Raw genomic sequence first — 21,184 nt, 5'->3', positions numbered from 1 at the left:
AGAGACTCCTTAGATTCTTGCAATGCTCTCAGCACCAGGTTTGTTTGTTTTTTGTAGTTTCTAGGTAGTCCTCAATTTACAACTGCAATTGAATCCCAAAAATGCTGCTAAGTGAAAATGTTGTTAAGTGAGTTTTGCTCCATTTTACAACCTTTCTTGCCACAGTTGTTAAGTGAATTGCTGCAGTTGTTAAATTAGAAACCCAGTTTTTAAGTGTGTATGAAGGGCTTCCCTATTGACTTTGCTTGTCAGAAGGCCACAAAAGGGGAATCCTGTTCTGACTCAAACCTGGTTCCAAGAAAGCAAACACAAGACAAAGGCAGCAGTATAATCTTTTTAAGTTTCAGCTAAGAATCCTGTTTCTTCACAGATAAAAGGCTGTTTCCAACTAATTAGCTCCAACAAGAAAGAGCCTTGCCAAGTTTTTTCAAGTCTGACAAAAAAAAAAAAAACAGATAAGAAATAGTTTACAACACAAGAGTCATCAAATACCAACTGTAATGTCCACGAGACTGAGTTTCAAAATGTCTTTGCTTCCTGCAAAGAACGTTCGCTGCACAGCTGCCTTTTATCTTCTTGAAGGAGGGGCCATTACCCTGTAGCCTTACACCTGAGTCGCCCATTCTGCTGCAGCTGTTCTTTCCTACGAGCAATCCTGCGTGCACACACATTTAGAACAGGCTCCTCGGAGACCTCTTCATCGCTGCTGCCAGCCCCCACAATCTCCAAAGGTAGCATTCTACTCCCTGATGATCCTGGCCCCTCATCTAAGTCCTCACTCTCCTCAGCTGTCTGCACCTGCTGCCGGCTAACCACAACAAATCCAGGACACTGGCCCAGTCTTTTGTCTTGTAGGTAAGCTGGCACCATAATATCTGCTGGGGTCAGGGAGCTGGGCCTTTTCTTTCTGTTTCCTTTGAGATTTTTATTTCTCTTTTAGGTGAAATATTCTACCTTTTTAATATTTCCTAGAACATTTCATTCTTCTAGGAGAGGGGTGAGTGCTAACTTTCTATAATATCCTATCCTATTCTATTCCATTCTACTCTTGATTGCTAATTCTTCTTTCCTCCCAATTTTTATATTTCCAACTGCTACCTACCAGACGGTTTTATAGCCAAAACCTGAACATACATCAGAGAAGCAAAGCAGGGATGCCTGCATTTTATACTATAAATGTTCCAGCAGAAAAAAAAAGTGGGAGGGGAGAAAGAAAACATCAGTTTACAGGAAGAGTCGGAATCAGAACACAGAGACAACTCCCAGGAAAAAGCACTGTAGGAGCAGACAGCAAATCAAAACAAGATTGCTTGTGATGATAGAGCTGGCCGGAAATCAGGAGCAGAGAGAATTGAGAAACAAGGTCAAGGCAATCAGCAGAATACCAGTGAGATTTTAGAAAGAGCTACTACCAAAAATCATGAGTTCCCCAAAATACCAGAGGATGCAAGATGATGTGCCTCTTTCCCAAAGCCAACCCTCTTACTTGGAAATTCAGCCTGATCTTCCCAAAACGCTTCTTGAATCAACCCATTGGGTGGACAGTGAAAAATCTCCTGTTGTGCCAACCGAGGATCAACCTGTAGATGGCCCAGATAGGACAGCATCCAAACACATTCCAGCCCTTCATCAACCAAAGTCGATCGTCATGGTGCCTGTTGAACCAACTGAAGAACCTGATTATATCGGCTTCTCTATCTTGGCTATGATGTGCTGTTTCTCACCCCTGGGTGTAGCTGCCTTTATTTTCTCTAAACTGGTAAGCCTCTGAATGCATGTCTCTGTATTTGATCTGGTGTCGTTTGCTGCAAATGAAATGGGCTCCATGTTATGAATAGTTGCTGGAACTGGTTAAGTCTTGTTTGATGAAAAGAAGGACCAGTGGTGATATGATAGCAATGTTCTGATATCTCAGGGGCTGCCACAAAGAAGAGGGAGCCAAGCTATTCTCCAAAGCACCAGAAGGCAGGACAAGAAGCCATGGGTGGAAACTAATCAAGGAGAGAAACAACTTAGAACTAAGGAGAAATTTCCTGACAGAACAATTGATCAGTGGAACAACTTGCCTCCAGAAGTTGTGAATGCTCTAAAACTGGAAGTTTTTAAGAAGAGATTGAATAACCATTTATCTGAAATGGGGTAGGGTTTCCTGCCTAAGCCAGGGGTTGGACTAGAAGACCTGCAAGGTCCTTTCCAACTTTGTTATTCTATTCTATTATCATAGAAGTATTTTTTATTCCTTGACATCCTTGGTGATCAATCTGCATCACCTCCGATCCTTTATAATCCAGTATCCTCTTTTGCCAGGACTCCCAACCTTTATTTTATCAAAATCTGATGGGTTATCATTTATCAAACTAATTCCTCAATATTACTATGTTGGCTACCAAGGAAAGATATGCCATGAAGCAAAATGAATTGTACCACTTCCTTGACTCTTTAGAACAGGGTGTCCAACCTTGGCAACTTTAAGACTTGTGGACTTCAACTCCCAGAATTCCTCAGCCAGCTTTGCAAAGCTGGCTGAGGAATTCTGGGAGTTGAAGTCCACAAGTCTTAAAGTTGCCAAGGTTGACACCCTGCTTTAGAAGATGAGGTGCTTCTCCATTTAGTATCATCCATCTCACGAAGACCTCACAAAACCCTGTTTTGGGGAAGTTTACATCTCTAGATAGAGAAATAATGTTGACAATGGCTTCATGAATTGGCATCAATAACCCAATGTGGGTTTATGGGCCTTAAATTCTACAATACTTGCATAGCTTCTATTCAAATATCCCAACATTAGAGATGCCAGAAATATAAGGATTAGGGAGGTAAGGATCATCCTAATTTTTCTCCATGTCATTATGGGATGCATGGAACTATGTCCTTCCCATCAAATATTCTGAGAATTTGAAAATAATCAAATCATCTACAATTAGATGATTGTAGGAAACATTAGGAATTTTTTCAGAAACACGCATTGTTGTGGCAGGATGAATCCTCAGTTGAAGTCCCAAAGGTGCTTTCTCAGGAGGCAATTGGACTTTCTTGTTTTTTTCTTTTGAAGATGTTTCACTTCTCATCCAAGAAGCTTCTTCAACTCTGACAGGATAGTGGAGAATGAAAGGATTTATATTCCTTGCAGACAGTTGGACATTTGCATCCTTTTAGAGGATCATTGAAGCACCTGAATGGTTTATCTGTGTCCTCAGGGTCACCTGAATAGTACTCCTGGTTCCTGTAGTCTGCAATTTTTCCTCTGGAAATCCATTTCTATTCTCATATCATTCAAATTCTATAGCTAAAAGTCTGTAGAGATTCTCAGTCATCCAGGTCATCCTCAGTCAATGAAGGGCTTCAATGACCCCCTAAAAGGATGCAAATGACCAGCTGTCTGCAAGGAATATAAATCCTTCCATTCCCCACTATCCTGTCAGAGTTGAGGAAGCTTCTTGGATGAGAAGTGAAATGTCTTCAAAAGAAAAAAACAGAAAGTCCAGGTGCCTCCTGAAAAAGCACTTTTGGGACAATCCTGACCTGGATGACTGAGAATTTACAACTTACAATCATTTGTATAGTGACCAAAGTTACAATAGCACTGAAAAAAGTGATGAGTAGAATAGAATAGAATAGAATAGAATAGAATAGAATAGAATAGAATAGAATAGAATAGAATAGAATAGAATAGAATAGAATAGAATAGAATAGAATTCTTTATTGGCCAAGTGTGGTTGGACACACAAGGAATTTGTCTTGGTGCAAATGCTCTCAGTGTACATAAAAGAAAAGAGACATTCGTCAAGAGTCAAGAATCATCAGGTACAACACTTAATGATAGTCATAGGGTATAATCAGCAATCAAATCATACTAGGAAACAGTCAATATAAATCCTTAGGATACAAGCGACAAAGTTGCTTTTCATACAGTCACAAGTGGGAAGGGATGGGCGATAAGGAGTGATGAGAAGATTAATAGTAATAGTAGTGCAGACTTTGTAAATAGTTGGACAGTGTTGAGGGAATTATTTGTTTAGCAGAGTGATGGCGTTCAGGGAAAAACTGTCCTTGTGTCTAGTTCTGGTGTGCAATGCTCTGTGCAATAGCAATAGCACTTAAGACTTATATACCGCTGCACAGTGCTTTGCATTCTTATGACTTACGACTGTTTTTCACACTTACCACTGTGGCATTATGCCCAAGGTCACCTGATCATAATTCAAGTGCTTGGCAACTGGCATGTATTACAATCTTCCCAGCTGGCTTCCAAACAGAGGAAGCCAAATTCACTTAACAACCATAGTGCTTTGTTAAACAATGGTGGCAAAAACGATGTCATAAAATGGGATAAAAATTCATTCAACAGCTGCCTGGCTTAGCAATAGAAATTTTGAGCTACAGGGTGGTCATGAGATGAGGACTAGCTGTAATGGCTAAGGGCCTCAAGACATGCTGAACTAGATCATTAATATCATAACCAGATGCTTTGGTTGCATTTTTGCATCATTTCTCTCACTTTTTTCTAGACCCAAAAAGCCAATCGCGAAGGGAACATTATAGCTGCTCAGAGATATTCAAGGACGGCTGTCATCCTGGCTTTACTTTCACTTGTGATTGGACTTCTGCTCCTCATTTTTTATTTCATCTTTTTCACGAAGTGACCACATGTTAGATCCAGTCATTATGCAATGTTCGCATCTATACAGCGACAGAGGAAGCTTCCTCCAGGATCTGGCTCTCTGGTCTGTTGTATAATAGATCAATAATCTATTCTAGTATATATATCCAATTAAAAAAAATGTGATGCAGCTCTGAAATAATAACAACCAGAATCTATGTAACAGAATTACAACAGAGCACTAAACATGGCCCAGTGGATGGTTGAAATAGGACTGGAAATTGCCTTAGTGTTGTAGAACCACCCTTCTCCTAGAAGAATGAAATATTCTAGGAAATATTAAAAAGGCAGAATATTATACCTCCCTGGGTGAGGAAAGGAGATACATGTCCTTGGAAAGCAGCCCCCACCTTTGTTAATAGCCCCAGATAGATTGGGCCATCCTATCTACAAGACAAAAGACCTTCACCCTCAGGACATGATAGGATTAGCCCTCTACCCATCTCACCACGTGGTTCCCTGGGAAGATCGCATCATCCAGCAAGGTTCAACCAAGCCTGGGACTCAAGACAACCTGCAAAGTTACCCCTGCATGGCCCCATGGGAATCTGACAACCAATCAAAATACATTTCTTTCACAGGAACAGGAAGCAAGTTCAAAGCCCAAGAAAAGGTATAAATTTCCCTCTCTTTCTCCCTCTCTCTCTCTCTCTCCCCTCCCTCCCTCCCTCCCTCCCTCCCACTCATGTGCTCCATTGCCCAGGACCTCAAGCCATGTGGTCCTGTCCACCATTAAACCATCTTTCCAAACAGCCTCCATATTTCCAGTGTTTTTCTCCCCACTTGGAACTAAACCCAGATGGACATTTTTTCCAACAGTGTTAATAGTCTATGTTCCATTCTTTTAAAACAGGAATAGAAAACTTGGATATGGGCGTCCTCTCTGAGGCTTGTCATTGTTTTTATTTTAAGATGCTCCTAATCAAAATGAATGAATAGATCGATGCAGATGATGAATATTTTCATAGTATCATAGATTATTCCAAATCACAACTGACAGAAATGTTGGAAGTCAGAATTGTTGTTGTCAACTTTGTACAACCAAAGAGGAACCGTCTGGAGCAACTGTGGGTGATCTCAGAACCTTTCCTTGTGCAGAGGAATTATGAAGAGCTGGTCTACGTATCGCTGTAGTTGTTGACTCCACTTTTAATGAAGCTGTCTCCAGTTTGCCCTTTTTTTTCCCTGGGAGTCCACAAGTTCTAGGTAGTTTTTTTTTTAATTAAATAAAAAGGAAAAAGAATATTAGTAATGCATTAAAACACACACAAAAAGAAAATACTCCTAAAGCCTATAATGCTGTCAAATATAATAAAATGCTAGAAAGCAGCTGCTTCAGTCACATATGTCTTTACAGTGAGACAAAAGACACTGAAATTAGGAAATAGTTAAGAAAGACGTGTTGCCGAGGGAGCATTTCTTTGCAAGTAGCATCCTGTTCCATTCTTCCATTTAATAACAATGCTTAGATTGCATTTGTTCTTGTAAAACAAAACCTAAAATTGTTCTTAGGCAATGCTAAACAAGCTTGACTGAACCTAGTGATTAGTGGAAAGGCATATAAATATTGGAAAGTGAGAGGGAAGTAAGAGATGTTATTAGAAATTTAGTGTATATATGGTATATATATGGTAATTAGGTTTCTTCAGGTATTTTCCCGTGTCTTAATAGTTGTGCTTTTAAAGTATTAAGTATTACTATTAAGCAGTGGGAACCTACTTCCCTAATTAAACCTCAGGTGTTAACTGTTAATCAGGAAAGTGTGTCGGAGGTTTCAAGCGGAGATGAAACTGCCGGATGCTGGCTGGATGCCAGAACTAGGAGAAGATTGAGACGTCAATCTCAATTAGAAAAGAGACGTCCAACAAAGGATTAATTAATGAGACTGACACGCCCTCTCTTAGAGGATATAAGGGAGCGGACGAGTTCGTAATCTTTGCTGGAAACAAAATGAGTTTTGCCTTGGAAAGATTTGCGTCTGATTACTGCGTTGTGATTTACGAACTATACAGAATTGCCGGACAGATTCTAGGAGGATTGCCAAAGAACTGTGATAACAGAGCAATTGAATCTTCTGTCTCAGGTTTTGTAAAGTATTTGAACTATATAACTTGAAGTTTCATCTGTGGATACAGGTGGGACAGAATATATATATATATATATATATATATATATATATATATATATATATATATATATATATATATATTCAGTTTTATACAAAGGAGCATCATGTTGGCATGCCTTCCACATAGCACAAAAAACAGCAGCTTTCAGTGGCTGCATGCGGTCCCTGGGGCCGTAAATTGTGCACTGAAGCTGTAAAAAAGCCACTTATCTAAATTAGATATTTGTTTGATGTCTTGCTTGCCTACTGATTTCTTCCAAAAAAAAATTGTTTAAGTGTCTCCTGCATTCGGGAGATTCACTGTAGAAAAATGCCTGAGTCCTATGTAAACAAAGTTCAGGGTAAGATTTTTTGATAAAAAAGCAATCCAATATATATATATTGAAAATTGGCCCATATGTTCCTCTTGGTTTCTAGGTGCTCACTAAAAAAGGATTTTTTGAAATGACCATCAGAGGTATTAATATTTTGTATATTATTATTATTAACATGCTCTGATGTTAAGGAGTTCTACTCGCCCTCCCCACCTGAAATAAATCTTTTCCAAATGCAAAACACAAGCAGAGGAGAGGAGTTTCAGTTTCAGTTTTAATTTCACAACAGCAACCAGCTTTAGTACAGAATAGTTGAGTTAAACCACACCCAGACTTCTTGCTGTCTCCTTCTTGCTCACACAGCAAATACTGTTTCAGTTTCCAAACAGCCCTCAACTCTCTCACAGGACGCTAGCCAGATGAATACAGATGGATGCTGATAGGCAGAATTTTCCCCCTTATTTTCCTCCCCAAAAACTAAGCCCGATCACATAGTTTCATAGTGTTTTAATATAATTGCATACCAATAAACAAAGCTAGTAGCCATTTCATAATCAATATCTAGGCTTAGGCTTGCTGGCATTCCCAAAAAATACAAGATATCCACCCTCAACTTTCAGCAATACTACAGGAAAAAGTAGGCAAAATGCTAATAGCTTTGAATTGCCTGTATATAGTGTTTACGTTTGAAAGCTAAACTACTCATTAGAATTGTTGTGACCCTCATCTTTTTTTTTTTCCTTAATAATAAACTGAGTTCAAAATGAGATTTATTCCTTGGTAGTCTGTTTTCTGTCCTGATTGTAGCTAATGAGATCCAATACCCAGAAATATAAACCCAGAGACTGCAATCCCCACAAACCATAAAGAATGTAGACATCTGTATGAGAAAGGAGGGGAAATGTGCAACTTCACAAAGCATAAAGTATCTGATCTGATGTAATTATAGCAAAACAAACCTTGCAGAACATTTACAACCTAAATATTGAGCACCAGAAGCACATTAGAGCAATGCCAGATGGGTGCAGTTGGGCAGTCAGTACAAACCTTATGTCACGCTTTCACAATTGAATTTGAAGGAAAACATAAAATTTTATTACAGCCATAATCAAGTTAGGAATCCTTGATTTATTCTAGCGGGCTGTTTATTCCAGAATTTTCTAATTAAAAGCAACCAATGAGAACCCTCCAGAAAACTGTGATGACCTGGGGCGTGGCGCGAAAGCAACACAGCCAGAGAACAGGCCTAACTCCCCTTTATTGCTCCAACTTTGGCCCCCAAACAACCCCACATTTACAACAAGTCCTGGAGCAAAGCTCTCCCACACACCTTCAAGCGGCCTCTGGCTGCGAGTTGTCCAGTAAGCCAGGTTAGCCAAACAGTAACCAGGGCAAGGATTTCAGTGAAGCAGGCAAACCAGGCAAGCCCCACAAGACACAGTAATCTTCTAAGTGCTAGAGCCCACTGTAACTACATAGCCAAAAAGGCGTTAAGAGTTACTAATCTAATCTTACGTAGCTTTTTCTCTGGCAATGTTACACTACTAACTAGAGCATACAAAACATTTGCTAGACCAATACTCGAATACAGCTCATCAGTCTGGAACCCACATTACGTATCTGATATTAACACAGTTGAGAAAGTCCAGAAATATTTCACAAGAAGAGTTCTCCGCTCCTCTACTCATTGCAGAATATCTAATGACACCAGACTTGAAATTCTAGACCTAGAACTACACCGCCTTCAGTCCGATCTAAGTATAGTATATAAAATCATGCATTGCAATGTCCTACCAGTCAATGAATACTTCAGCTTCAACCATAACAATACAAGAGCAAACAATAGATACAAACTCAAGGTTAACCGCACCAAACTTGATTGCAGGAAATACGACCCACAGAGTGGTCAATGTCTAGAATACTCTACCTGACTCTGTGGTTTCTTCCCCAAACCCCCAAAACTTTAACCTTAGACTGTCTACTATTGACCTCACCCCTTTCCTAAGAGGTCTGTAGGGGGCGTGCATAAGCGCACCAACGTGCCTACCGTCCCTGTCCTATTGTTTCTTTTATTTTTAAAAAAATTTCTTATATGTATCCATGTATTAATAACTATGTTTTTACTTACACCTATTATCTTATAAGCAATTGACAGAAATAAATAAATAAATAAATAAATAAATAAATAAATAAATAAATAAATAAATAAATAAATAAATAAATAAATAAATAAAATGCACACGAGGCTCCACAGATTCTACGCTTGTTCCCGACAAATGTTCCTCCCACCAGCACCTCCTTAATCTCAGTCCCCAGGTGTGCCTTGTGAAGGAGGGCGGGGCACTCTCCTCCCTCGTAGCTGACTCAGTCTGCGTTGGTCTCGCCTTCTCTCTTCTCTCCGTGTTCTTGGATCAGGAGGGAGTGGTCCTTGCTCTTCGCCTGAGCTCTGTGTCTCCTACTCCTGCCTGTCTGCAAGCCTTTCTAATTCAGAAAAGCCTTGCCCGGACTGACTCTGCCACTTTCCTCCAAGGCCAATGAAGCCGCCCTCTCAATCTCTGGCAGCTCTTGTTCCAGCTCATCTTCCCCCGCAGCTTCAGACTCTGACGAGGGCATGACAAAAACCTACCGAGACAGCATGGCAATCTCTCTACATTATCCCCACATGTCTGACCTATACTGCCTTGGAACATGGAAACGTCACTTAGCAAATTGCAGCAAATTGTTTTAATAGCTCTCTGACCTCTGTTAAAATTAAAGACCAACAACAACAATCTCAACGACCACCACAAATGAAAAGAATATCTCTTTCTTTAGGCACAAAAGAATACAAGGGAGTTTATCTTCCTTGGTTTGTTTTTAATGTCAAATGAAAGTTGCCATGTCTGAGTTGCAAAATACTAGACCACCACTAGATGGCAACCACGTAAAACAGGAAGCTCTTTCTTTGCTGCCATCTAGTGACAATGAGGAGTTCTGCAATCCAGATATGGTGTCCCTTGGTTATAAACCTGCCAGCATTTTCAAATTACGCTTGACAGTCTCCTTAATAGCTTGACCAATCTGGCAAAAATCACTGCTATAATACAGTTCAGTATTTGAATTCAAGTCAAATGATATAAGATCATATCATGCCAATTAATCTTGCAGCCTAGTTCCAAAAGGTAAATTACATTTAGATATTGGTATAAATGGGATTTGTTTTAGAAGCATGCTCTAAATCACTGGTCGCCAACCGGTGGGCCGGGGACCACTGGTGGGCCATGAGGAAATTTTGGTGGTCCGCAGAGAAATGTCACCCCCAAAGCAATTAATCCAGGCTGCGCGGGAACACAAGGCTGCGCCGCCCACATGGCCCACGGGAACACAAGGCTTGCGTCATTTACATTGCGAACAACATGAGGGAGTGAGGGGAGGGGGAAAGGGCAGAGGGGGGAACTTGTCCTACGTGCCCCACGCGCCTGGCCTGGCCACCGAGCTGCTTCTCTCTGCTTCTTTCTGCTTCTGCTTTTGGCTGCACGCAAGGAAAGCAGCTGAAGTCTTTCTTTCTCTCCCCCAAACTCCTCCAGAAATGAGTCTTTGGGACCCTGCAAGGCCTCCTGCTCCAAGAGGCTGCACTGGCAAAGACTCATTTCTGGTGGAGTTTGGGGGAGAGAAAGAAAGACTTCTGCTGCTTCTGCTGCTTTCCTTGCATGAAGCCAAAAGTCTCTCTCTCTCTCTCCCCCCCCCCGAAAATGGAGGTGGAGACGATATCCTGCGATTCCAAATAAAGAACAATTGATCGGTAGGAAAATGGGGTGGGGATTTTCCTGCAGACTTTTTTTGGGGGGGACTTTCCTGGGGTCTCTGGTCCGTGGGATTTAAAATGATGAGTTTGGTGGTCTCTGAGGTCTAAAAGGTTGGCGACCCCTGCTCTAAATGGAAGCATCGAGCTACCAAATGTTATACGTATATGCATCCAGGATCATAGCTTTCCACACACAATACTCCAATTAATGCATTCATTGCCCACTTCTAAATTTCATGCAAATTCATTATTTCAACCTGTAAATGGAGGGGGGGAAAACTCCAGAGAAGTTCCTGAGACAGGAAGTCTAGTCCTGCCAAGAATGTAATAAGGGTTAACGGAGAGGCAGTTTCTGTAAGCAACACCAGAATGTTTCCTTCCTGCCTTCCTTACAGGATTAGGCCAGTAATTTCTTCTAACAACCGGTTCTCCAAACTGCTTAGAATGTTAACAACCGGTTCTAGCGAATAGGTGCAAACTGGTAGAATCCCACCCCTGGGGGAGAGAGAGAAGAGAGGGAGGGAGGGGGAAAGAGAGAAGAGAGAAAGGGAGGGGAGGAGGAGAGGGAGAGAGAGGAGAGAGAAAGGGAAAGGGGAGGGAGGGAGAGAGAGAGAGAGAGAGACTGGCCCAAAGTCATCCAGTAAGTTTCCATAGCTGAGAAGGAACTTGAATGTGGGTCTCTGAAGTCCTAGTCCCACATATACACTATTGACTCTTTTGCAGAAACAGTCTGGGAGTACATGGCTTTATAAAAATGGGAAAGCTGTGCCATTTTATCCTGATTCCTGGCAACAACCTAAACACGTTCCTGCAGATTTTTGGGGGCAACCTCTTCGGAAATGGTTTGCAATTTCCTTCTCCCTAGGCTGAGAGAGAGAGAGAGAGAGAGAGAGAGAGACTGGCTTAAAGTCATCTTAAAGCTGGCTTCGTGCCTGGGATAGGACTAGAAGAATCCTCCTCTTATTTTTCAGGTGTTTAGAAACAGCCAAATAACACCCTTGCTGCATTTTCCCAACCAGGCAGATATTGTCCTTCTGCAGTTATTCATTGACTAACTTCTCGTAGCAGCCCACTTTTTTCCTTAGTCCCGGCTGGACTGCCAAACTGCAGTGCGTCCAAAAAAAAAAAAAAAAGGTAATCGCAGAGACCTCCTTAAAGCAGGCGAAGATAACAGCCTACTGATAGAAAAAGATAGAAAAGCTGGGCTGCATATCACTGAGAGAGAAGAACGAAGGATCAGGAAGGCTTGCAGATTCAGCCAACGGGAGCCATCCAGCGAATCCGACAACGCAGCAAAATTATTCATAAAGATTGTGACCAAGCACAGAAATAAGACTGTGCTGTATTTGAAGAAGGGCAGCCAGAGAAGAACAGAAGGACAAAATGAGCAAACCCCAATACAAGAAGATGGAAGTTGATGTACCTGAAGCCCAGAATCCTCCCCCCTATATAGAAAACCAACCGGGATATTCTGGTCACGGTTTCTTGGGGGGGCCCCAGTATCAACCTCCTTATGATCCAAGATACAACACAGGCCTGTTTATTCAACCGATGCAAACCATGAACTTCGTACGCCTCCAACCCACCAAGGAGCCTGATTACATGGCCTACTCCATCTTCACCATGCTTTGCTGTTGCTTACCTCTGGGAATTGCTGCCCTGATTTATTCTGTGCAGGTAAGCCTGTGAGCATGAACCCCTGGGCGTTATAAGAGGAAGGGGAGGCAGCCATACAGTATTATAAAGAGAGGTGGGCTTGGGTTCACATAAAGGTAAGGACTACTTCGTTTGTTTGTTTAACCACGTGTTTTAACCATGTGGCAGTGTTCTCATGAAGTGAACCAAGAAAGTAGAAGTTGCAAATATATTAAATATGAGAGATGACTGATGCTCCAAACTGGAGAGCTTTATATGCTCAACTCTTACAAATCTGTGCAATGAATATGTTTGTGATTATTGTGAATTAAGAGCGCCATTCTTTGTTCTTCACTTAAAAGCACCTTGTCTTTAACAGCTTCTCCACCAGCTCACTGTAAAAATCTGTATGTAGGCACTACTCCAAAATGTTTGGAACAGTATGTCTCCTCTTACCGCAACCAACTCCTTTTGCACAGTAACGGAAAACAGACTGCCTATGTATGCATATGAACAGGTAGCCTTCGAACTATGACCACAACTGAGTCCCAAATTCATGTTGCTAAGTGAGAAATTTGTTAAGTGAGTTTTGCCCCCATTTTACACACTTTTCTGCTCACATTTGTTAATGGAATCACTGCAGTTGTTCAATTAGTAACACGGTTGTTAAAGGGAATCTGGTTTCCCCCGTTGATTTTGATCATGATAAGGTTTGCAAAAGGGGATCACGTGACCTTGGGAAACCGCCACCGTCATAAATGTGAGTCAGTTGTCAAGCATTCAAATGTAAATCACGTGACCCTGGGGATGCTGCGATGGACATAAGTGTGAAAAATGGTCATAAGTAACTTTTTCCAGTGCCCTTATAACTTTGAAGGGTCACTAAATGAGCTGTTGTAACTTGAGGACTACATGTTATGTATATGTATACACACAAGTTGTCCTAGACTTACAACGCATATACAAGTAGTCCTAGAGTTACAACGCATATACAAGTTGTCCTAGACTTACAACACATATACAAGTAGTCCTAGAATTACAACGCATATACAAATAGTCCTAGAATTACAATGCATATACAAGTAGACCTAGACTTACAATGCATATACAAGTAGTCCTAGACTTATAATGCATATACCAGTAGTCCTAGAGTTACAACGCATATACAAGTAGTCCTAGAATTACAACGCATATACAAGTAGTCCTAGAATTACAATGCATATACAAGTAGTCCTAGACTTATAATGCATATACCAGTAGTCCTAGAGTTACAACGCATATACAAGTAGCCCTAGAGTTACAACACATATACAAATAGTCCTAGATTTACAACACATATAGAAGTAATCCTAGACAAGTAGTCCTAGATTTACAATGCATATACAAGTAGTCCTAGATTTGGAACACATATACAAGTAGTCCTAGACTTACAACATATATACAAGTAGTCCTAGACTTTCAACGCATATACAAGTAGTCCTAGACTTACAACACATATACAAGTAGTCCTAGACTTACAACACATATACAAGTAGTCCTAGATTTACAACACATATACAAGTAGTCTTAGACTTATAATGCATATACAAGTAGTCCTAGAATTCTGGGAGTTGAAGTTTACACAATTTAATATTGCCCAGGTTGAGAAACACTGCTCTATTGGATGAAGCACCTCAACATATTTATTTCTCTTATTTTCCAAATTGCAATCTTCTACATGCTGCCAAAAAGAAAAGACATTCACTAAGTCTTGCTGGATACTAAAATTTGGTTCTATAGAAAGATGCCAAATTCAAACTTTCCAAGCCAACAAAACTGTAATTCATTCAGAATTTTGTGAGGGAGGAAGGGATGCACAGGGACCGACATCCATATTTTCTTTTTCTTTTTTTGGGGGGGGGAGGGGGGCGTTGTTAAAGAAGAAATTGATAACTCATACAAAAACAGGAAGAAAACCTACTTTTGTAAAAATGGTTTTTGGGGAAGGCGACACTGTGAACAATGATGTGGCTACACTGAATGGTGGAGATTAAAATGTCTGGATTTAATTAAGGATGTCCGCTCCCTCCAGGCAAAAACAGAGATAAAGAATTGATGTGACATGTAGGGAAGGGAACTCCAAAGACCACAGAAGGCCACCAAGAAATAACACTATTACACAGAGTGGGAGAACATAAATTAAAGCTACGTGCCTGACTACAAATTCTTCTCCACTGCTGAGTTTAATTGTTCTCAACCCTTCCTGGAATCAGTAGAAAACTATAGCAGCATGAAGTTGGCTATCCCCTATTTGCATTTGTTCAGGCTGATCTTGGATAGATGTTGGGATAAAGGAGAAATTACTGTTTTAACATGAGAATTAGCAGTGAGAGCCAGTTTGGTCAAGTGCAGGGATCTTCAAACTTGGCAAGTCGAAGACTTGTGGACTTGAACTCCCCGAATTCCTCCTCCAGTCATGTTAGCTCAGGAATTATGGGAGTTGAAGTCCACAAGTCTTCAACTTGGCACATTTGAAGACCCTTGGTCTACTGGTTAAGGCACAAGACTAGAAACCAGGAGATGGTGAGTTCTAGTCCCATTGTAGGCATAAAAGCTGGCTGGGTGACTTTGAGCCAGTCACACTTTCTCAGCCCAATCCACCTCACAGGGTTGCTGTTGAAGGGGGGAAATAGGAGGAGGAAGGAGTATTAGATCCTGCACTTGTGGGGAGGAGGAGGAGGAGGAGGAGGAGGAAGAGGAAGAAGAAGCTGTTCACCACCTTGAGTTATTTATAAAAATAAAAAAATCTTTTAAAAAATGACTCAAGTCTGTCTCAGTCATCTATGGAGATTCTCAGTCATTCAGGTCATGGTTGTCCCAAAGATGCTTTTTCAAAAGACCAACAGACTTCATTTTTTCCTTAAAGAAATTTCGCTTCTCATCCAAGAAGCTTCTTCAGTTCTGACTGAAGAACTTGGAATGTACTTGACATGAAGGCATGAAATGTCTTCAAGGGAAAACAAAGTCCAGCTGCCTCTGTCTCAGTCATGAGTTGGGGGATAGCTAATATCACAAGGGCATGACAGCGAAGGGAAGATGCTGGGGTATGTTTGTATTATGAGAAGATTCAGACTGAGAAAGATGGTGTGCAGGGAGTTAATTCTTCAGAAATTTCCGCAGAGAAAAACCCTCTAGGCTAATCTATTTCAACAAAACATAAAACAAGTGTTCTGTCTCAGGAAGGACATGCTAATGTTGAACTTTGCAACTATTTTGTCCTAATTCGGCTGCCACGGCATCATTTACTGGAACTAGAAGAACAAATGAGCCAAACAGTCTCATTTGTGGGAAATCAAATATATTGCACAATTTTGGTACGTCCTGCCAAGGAGAAAAAAAGCTTTGCGTGCTTTATTTTTATTTTGGGAATCAAGGAATGCTTGTTCTTACGGCATGTTTGTATACAAGCAGTGATAAGGGATTACTTCATAAAAATAGACCTTGATTTACAACCACAATTAGGACTAGAATTTCAGTTGTTAAGCAACTCACACCCAAAATTTATGACTTTTATCACCCTAGCCCTGTGATGGCACACAAAGTCCTCTCTGTGGGCACGCATGCCGTTGCCAGCTGCTTTTCTGGTTTCCAGCATGCACATGGCCAGCTGGCCAGCTGGTACTTGCGGGCACCAGAAAATGGCCCAAAAATGGCCCCAAAACAGGCCAGTTTGGGGGGGGCATTTTTGGACCGAAAAATTGCCCAAAACCAGCCTGAAAATGCCCCCAAAATGCCCAAAAATGGCAAAAAAATAGGCATGTGCGCACCACCCAACTGGTTTTTGGGTTTCCAGCACTCTGGCATGTGCACATGCATACGTGTTCCGGTTTGGGCACTCAGTGCCAAAAAGGTTTGCCATCATTGCCCTAACCCATTCATACTTACAGGCTGGAGATGCTCTTTCCTGCTCTTAACGTATTTCTTCACTAATATATCCCCCTTTTTTTCTCTTTACTCTCAGACCCAAGAAGCCAACCGCACTGGAAATGCAGAATCTGCTCAACGAAGTTCAAAGCTGGCACGAAATTTGGCCCACGCTGCACTTGCAGTGGGGCTGGGGGGCCTAACTATATATATCATCTTTGTTATACTCATGTACACTCAAGGAGTCTCTGAGCTGATAAACAATCCCTATACTATATCCCCATAAACTCTAAGGGTAAACTACTAGAATATAGGAAAAGTTCTAAGGCAGTTCAAATTAACAAAATTGCTTAATCATTACATGAATACAGTTCTATGTGGCTGAATGGTAAGCTGCTGAGATACTAAAGCACCCATTTAACGCTTAATACTAAAATGCCAAAATAATTTAGAAATAATTCTGGCTAGGTATAATAAAATGTGAGGTGCTACATGAAAGTAGTTAAGACAGAGTCTGCCTGAAATATCTCAAATATACCAAGCTGTATTATGAGGTGATTGCACAATCCTTGCATAAACAGCAAGAGTAATTACACAAAGGGTTGTGAGGTCTCTAGAATATGTTGCGAACTGCTGAAAGGCAGATGTCAGGGTTGCCGTCTCCCAGTCAAAATCAAATGATAAATTGGCAAGAAAAAGAAGACCAGGTCACCATAAATAAAAAGGGAAGGTGAAAGGTATGATGGAACTAACTTCCCTAAATGGATGGGATCAAAACAACAACACTTTAGAAAGAATCAACTTTCTAAAGTGTCCATGGGAGTATATTATATCTAACCAAAATGAAAACACTCAGATATGGTTGCCTTTCCAAAGTTACTTTCCTTCCTCTAATCAACTCTTTTTCTTCAAAGCAGTGGTTCTCAACCTGTGCTCCATGAAGACTTGATGAAATGTTATGATTTAAATCTTGAGTTAAGCCTTGGTGGTCCATGGCCATGGTCTGTAGCCATAAAAGGTCTTTAAAGGGAGCCCGTGGTGAAGAAAACCTTGAGAAACACTGTTCTAAACTGTTTCCGTTGTCCCAATTCCTACCTAAGCCTTAATCTCCATGATCCATGGTTCCATCTGAGTCTCACAGCAACATGCTAAGTGATAAACTGGAATTCCAAAAGCTCATATGTGTGTATTCTTGGCAAGATGCTTTAAACCAGGGATGGGGAACGATGGTCCTTTTATGACTTGTGGACTTCAACTCCTAGAGGACTGACTTGGGAATTCTGGGTGTTGAAGTCCACAAGTCATTAAAAAGACCATCGTTCCCCACCCCTGCTTTATACAAAAGACCTTTGCTTCAGTATTCAATAGCTAATTTACATCTCCCAGCACTATGCTTTTATTATGGTCTGTGTCAGAGCTTTGTGAATCTGAGTGTTCCTTGAACGGAGTCCAAAGACGAAGAATGCTTCTGTGTAATTTCCAAACCCTAAATAGCAGTAGAACTTAGACTTACATACCGCTTCACAGTGTTTTTTGCAGCCCTCTCTAAGTGGTTTACAGAGCCAGCCTATTGCCCCCAACAATCTGGATCCTCATTTTACCTACCTCGGAAGGATGGAAGGCTGAGTCAACTTTGAATGAAATACATCCCCCAATTTCTGCCTCACGGACACTTGATTAAACTACTGCTGTCTTTTGCTGCTACCATTTCAACATAATCTCAGAGCCCCGAGGCATTGTTTAGATTGCAGTATTAAAATTATTTACATTAGTCTGTATTGGATCTTTGAGCAAAATATTGTTCTACCAATTTCCAGAAAATATATAATCTCCATTTTAACCTGTTGTTATTGAGCTGTGTGTGTGATTGTTGGCTAAAGTTAGATTGCATTCTCTTTATCTCAAAGTTTGACAAAAGATCATATTAGATGGGACAGTAGATTCAAATGGAAGGAGGACCTGAAAAGGAGAAGACAATTCTGCTGAACACATGCAAGACAAATCTGGTGGGAATGTTAACTCTGACCTTCAAGTTGTGTGGCCTTCCATTCCCGGAATTTCCCAATCGCTATTGCTATTGCTGAGAATCCTAAATTTCTGCTTGCACATCTGGAAGTTAACAAAGTTGGGAAATACCAGTCAATGAATATATGTACTTAGAAGAGACAGTCATGTGCTGCTCTAGAAAACCTGCCTTAACCAGGGGTGGGATTCAAAATTTTTAACAACTGGTTCTGTGGGCATGGCTTAGTTGGTGGGCGTGGCTTGGTGGTCATGTGACTGGCTGGGCGTGGCCAACTCAATATCACTCACATCGAGGCACGCATCTCCTCGCCTGGCCTTTCATGACTGTGGGGATGCTGCAACAGTCGTAAGTGTGAAAAATGGTCATAAGTCACCTTTTTCAGTGCCATTGTAACTTTGAATGATCACTCCACACAAGCAAAGTACCAGCAAAGGAGGGGGAAAAAACTCCAGAGAAGTTCCTGAGACAGGAAGTCTAGTCCTGCCAAGAATGTAATAAGGGTTAACAAAGAGGCACTTTCTGTAAGCAACACCAGAATGTTTCCTTCCTGCCTTCCTTACAGGTTTAGGCCAGTAATTTCTTCTAACAACCAGTTCTCCGAACTGCTTAGAATGTTAACAACCGGTTCTAGTGAATAGGTGCTAACCTGTAGAATCCCACCCCTGCCCTTAACCTCCTGGCCCTTGCTTCACCAGCTTTCCCCTGTCAGCTCTCTAAGTTTTTGGAGATTCTCAGTCATCCAGGTCATGGTTATTCCATAGGTGCTTTTTCAAAAGGCAGCTGGACTTTGTTTTTCCTTGAAGAAGTTTCATTTCTCATCCATGAAGTTTCTTCAGTTCTTAACAACCTCTATGTAGGTTTTACTGTATATCGGAAACAGGCAAACAGATACTCTTGGATTCTTGGTCTCCCCCAGATTCCTTATTTTATCCAACTTAGTTTGGATAAACATCTTCATTGAAGATGTTTTGCTTCTCAGAACTGAAGGAGCTTCTTGGATGAGAAGTGAAATGTCTTCAAGGAAAAGCAAAGTCCAGTTGCCTTTTGAAAAAGCACCTTTGGGACTCTCTAAGTTAATAAATTCTTTATCCAACCTAAGTTGAGTTAACACAAGGAATCCGGGGGAGGCCAAGAATCCAACTCTTTCTGATATTCAATATATCCCACATACAGTATGTTATAATTACACCTGCGTGAACTTGAGAAGTAAAGAAAGTCAACCACATGCCTGAGGCTATTTAAAGTCCTAATTCCTAACCCTCTCCTTAAGATTGAGATTTGTTTTGGGGTTTCCTGAATCCCTGAAGTCCTGTGCAAAATTGAAACTGAACTTCTAGTAAGTACACAGAAAGAGCAATGGAGCTTTCTTGATAGAAGTATCAACGAGTTTGGCATGAATATGCTTAAGCCTCTCAATCAACATTTGTGGTTTCTGAACTCTGTCCTGCTTACCGATAAAGGAGAAAATTTGTAGCTCAGAGTTGAAGTGAGGGGTGCTTGTTGCTCTCTGAACTTGCTTCTATTCTTGCAGATGTTTCATTACCCAACTAGGTAACATCATCAGCACCTGGTAATGAAACGTCTGCAAGAAACAACCAAGCTCAGAGAGCACCAAGGACCCCTGCCCCACTTAGCTTTTTCAAGATCAGCCAAGATTGCCAGAGGCTGTTCCTGTTGTAGAAAACCTCCAGTTAGCCATAGACTAGACCAATCAGAGGTGGTATTCAGCAGGTTCTGACAAGTTCTGGAGAACCGGTAAGCAGAAATTTTGAGTTTCTCTTGATATTAGCTTATTTGTAGTTCCGTTGGTTATATTGGGATATTTATCATTCTAAATATATATTTATCATTCTAGATTATTGCTATGTATGAACTAAATATAAAGATGGTTATCTTTATATTTAGTTCATACATAGCAATAATCTTTCTTCATCTAATTTCTACCTCTTATCTCTAACCACTTGTAAAATCTATTCCATGTTAAGTAGTATTCTGCGTCTTCTTTGTCCTTTATTTTTAATGTCCATCTATCCATCTCTGCACAGTCTCATATTTTCCGAATCACATCATCATCTGATGGGGTGTTCTCATTTTTGCAGTATTGTGCAAATGCAATCCTTGCTGCTGTCAACACATGCAAAACTAGATATATAGTCCCTTTATCATAGCCCTTCAGCATTATACCCAGCAAGAATATTTCTGGTTTCAGATCTGTATGTTGCTTGATCATCTTTTCCAACCATGTATGTATTTTCATCCAATATTTTCTTGCTTTCATACAAGTCCACCACATATGCTAATAAGTACCTCGGGTCTGAATACATTTCTAACACTTGGCGGACATATTGCTGAACATTTTTGATAATCTTGCCGGTGGCAAGTGCCACCTATAAAACATTTTGTAGAGATTTTCCTTGTATGCAGTAGCCATTGTCAGTTTATAGTTCCTATCCCAAAGTTTTTGCCATTTATCTAATTCTATAGTATAACAAAAAAAAATGCCCATACAATCATTGTTTCTTTGACTTGTTCTATTTTATAACTTAATAAGTAATTATATATTTTTGATCAGTTTTCCATCTGTCCCTAATAATATCTTATCAAGTGTTGATTCTTTGTAAAAAAAAAACATGTTTTTGCATCTTTCTCATATCTTGATAGTATTTGCAGATGTGGCCATCAAGCTAAGTCCACCCCTTGATTTTGTAGTTGTTGTCCAATTTTAAGTTGACCA

At 40.6% G+C, this 21,184-nt stretch overlaps 1 protein-coding gene and 2 long non-coding RNA genes across 3 annotated transcripts in view; 2 read left to right on the top strand and 1 right to left on the bottom strand.

Annotated features, from left to right (window-relative positions):
• Positions 1–1,244: 1,244 nt before the first annotated feature.
• LOC148129927 (uncharacterized) lies at positions 1,245–5,848 on the top strand. The gene is made up of 2 exons (XR_015750513.1): positions 1,245–1,759; positions 4,509–5,848. It is a non-coding gene; the product is annotated as an uncharacterized LOC148129927 (long non-coding RNA).
• Positions 5,530–21,184, bottom strand: part of LOC148129925 (uncharacterized) — a 35,045-nt gene continuing 19,390 nt past the window's right edge. Inside the window, exon 2 of the long non-coding RNA XR_015750514.1 lies at positions 5,530–5,845. This is a non-coding gene — a long non-coding RNA (uncharacterized LOC148129925). The remainder of the gene's footprint in view (positions 5,846–21,184) is intronic.
• LOC148129926 (uncharacterized) lies at positions 11,995–18,264 on the top strand. The gene is made up of 2 exons (XM_087970979.1): positions 11,995–12,563; positions 16,522–18,264. The coding sequence occupies exons 1-2, from the start codon at positions 12,270–12,272 to the stop codon at positions 16,708–16,710; spliced, it is 483 nt and encodes a 160-aa protein (XP_087827105.1). The 5' UTR covers positions 11,995–12,269; the 3' UTR covers positions 16,711–18,264.

This window comes from Notechis scutatus, chromosome 8 (assembly GCF_049901735.1).
Source record: "Notechis scutatus isolate UNSWTSFEM ecotype Mainland chromosome 8, rNotScu1.2, whole genome shotgun sequence".
Lineage (NCBI taxonomy): Eukaryota > Metazoa > Chordata > Lepidosauria > Squamata > Elapidae > Notechis > Notechis scutatus.
This window is presented reverse-complemented; position numbering and strand designations above follow the sequence as displayed.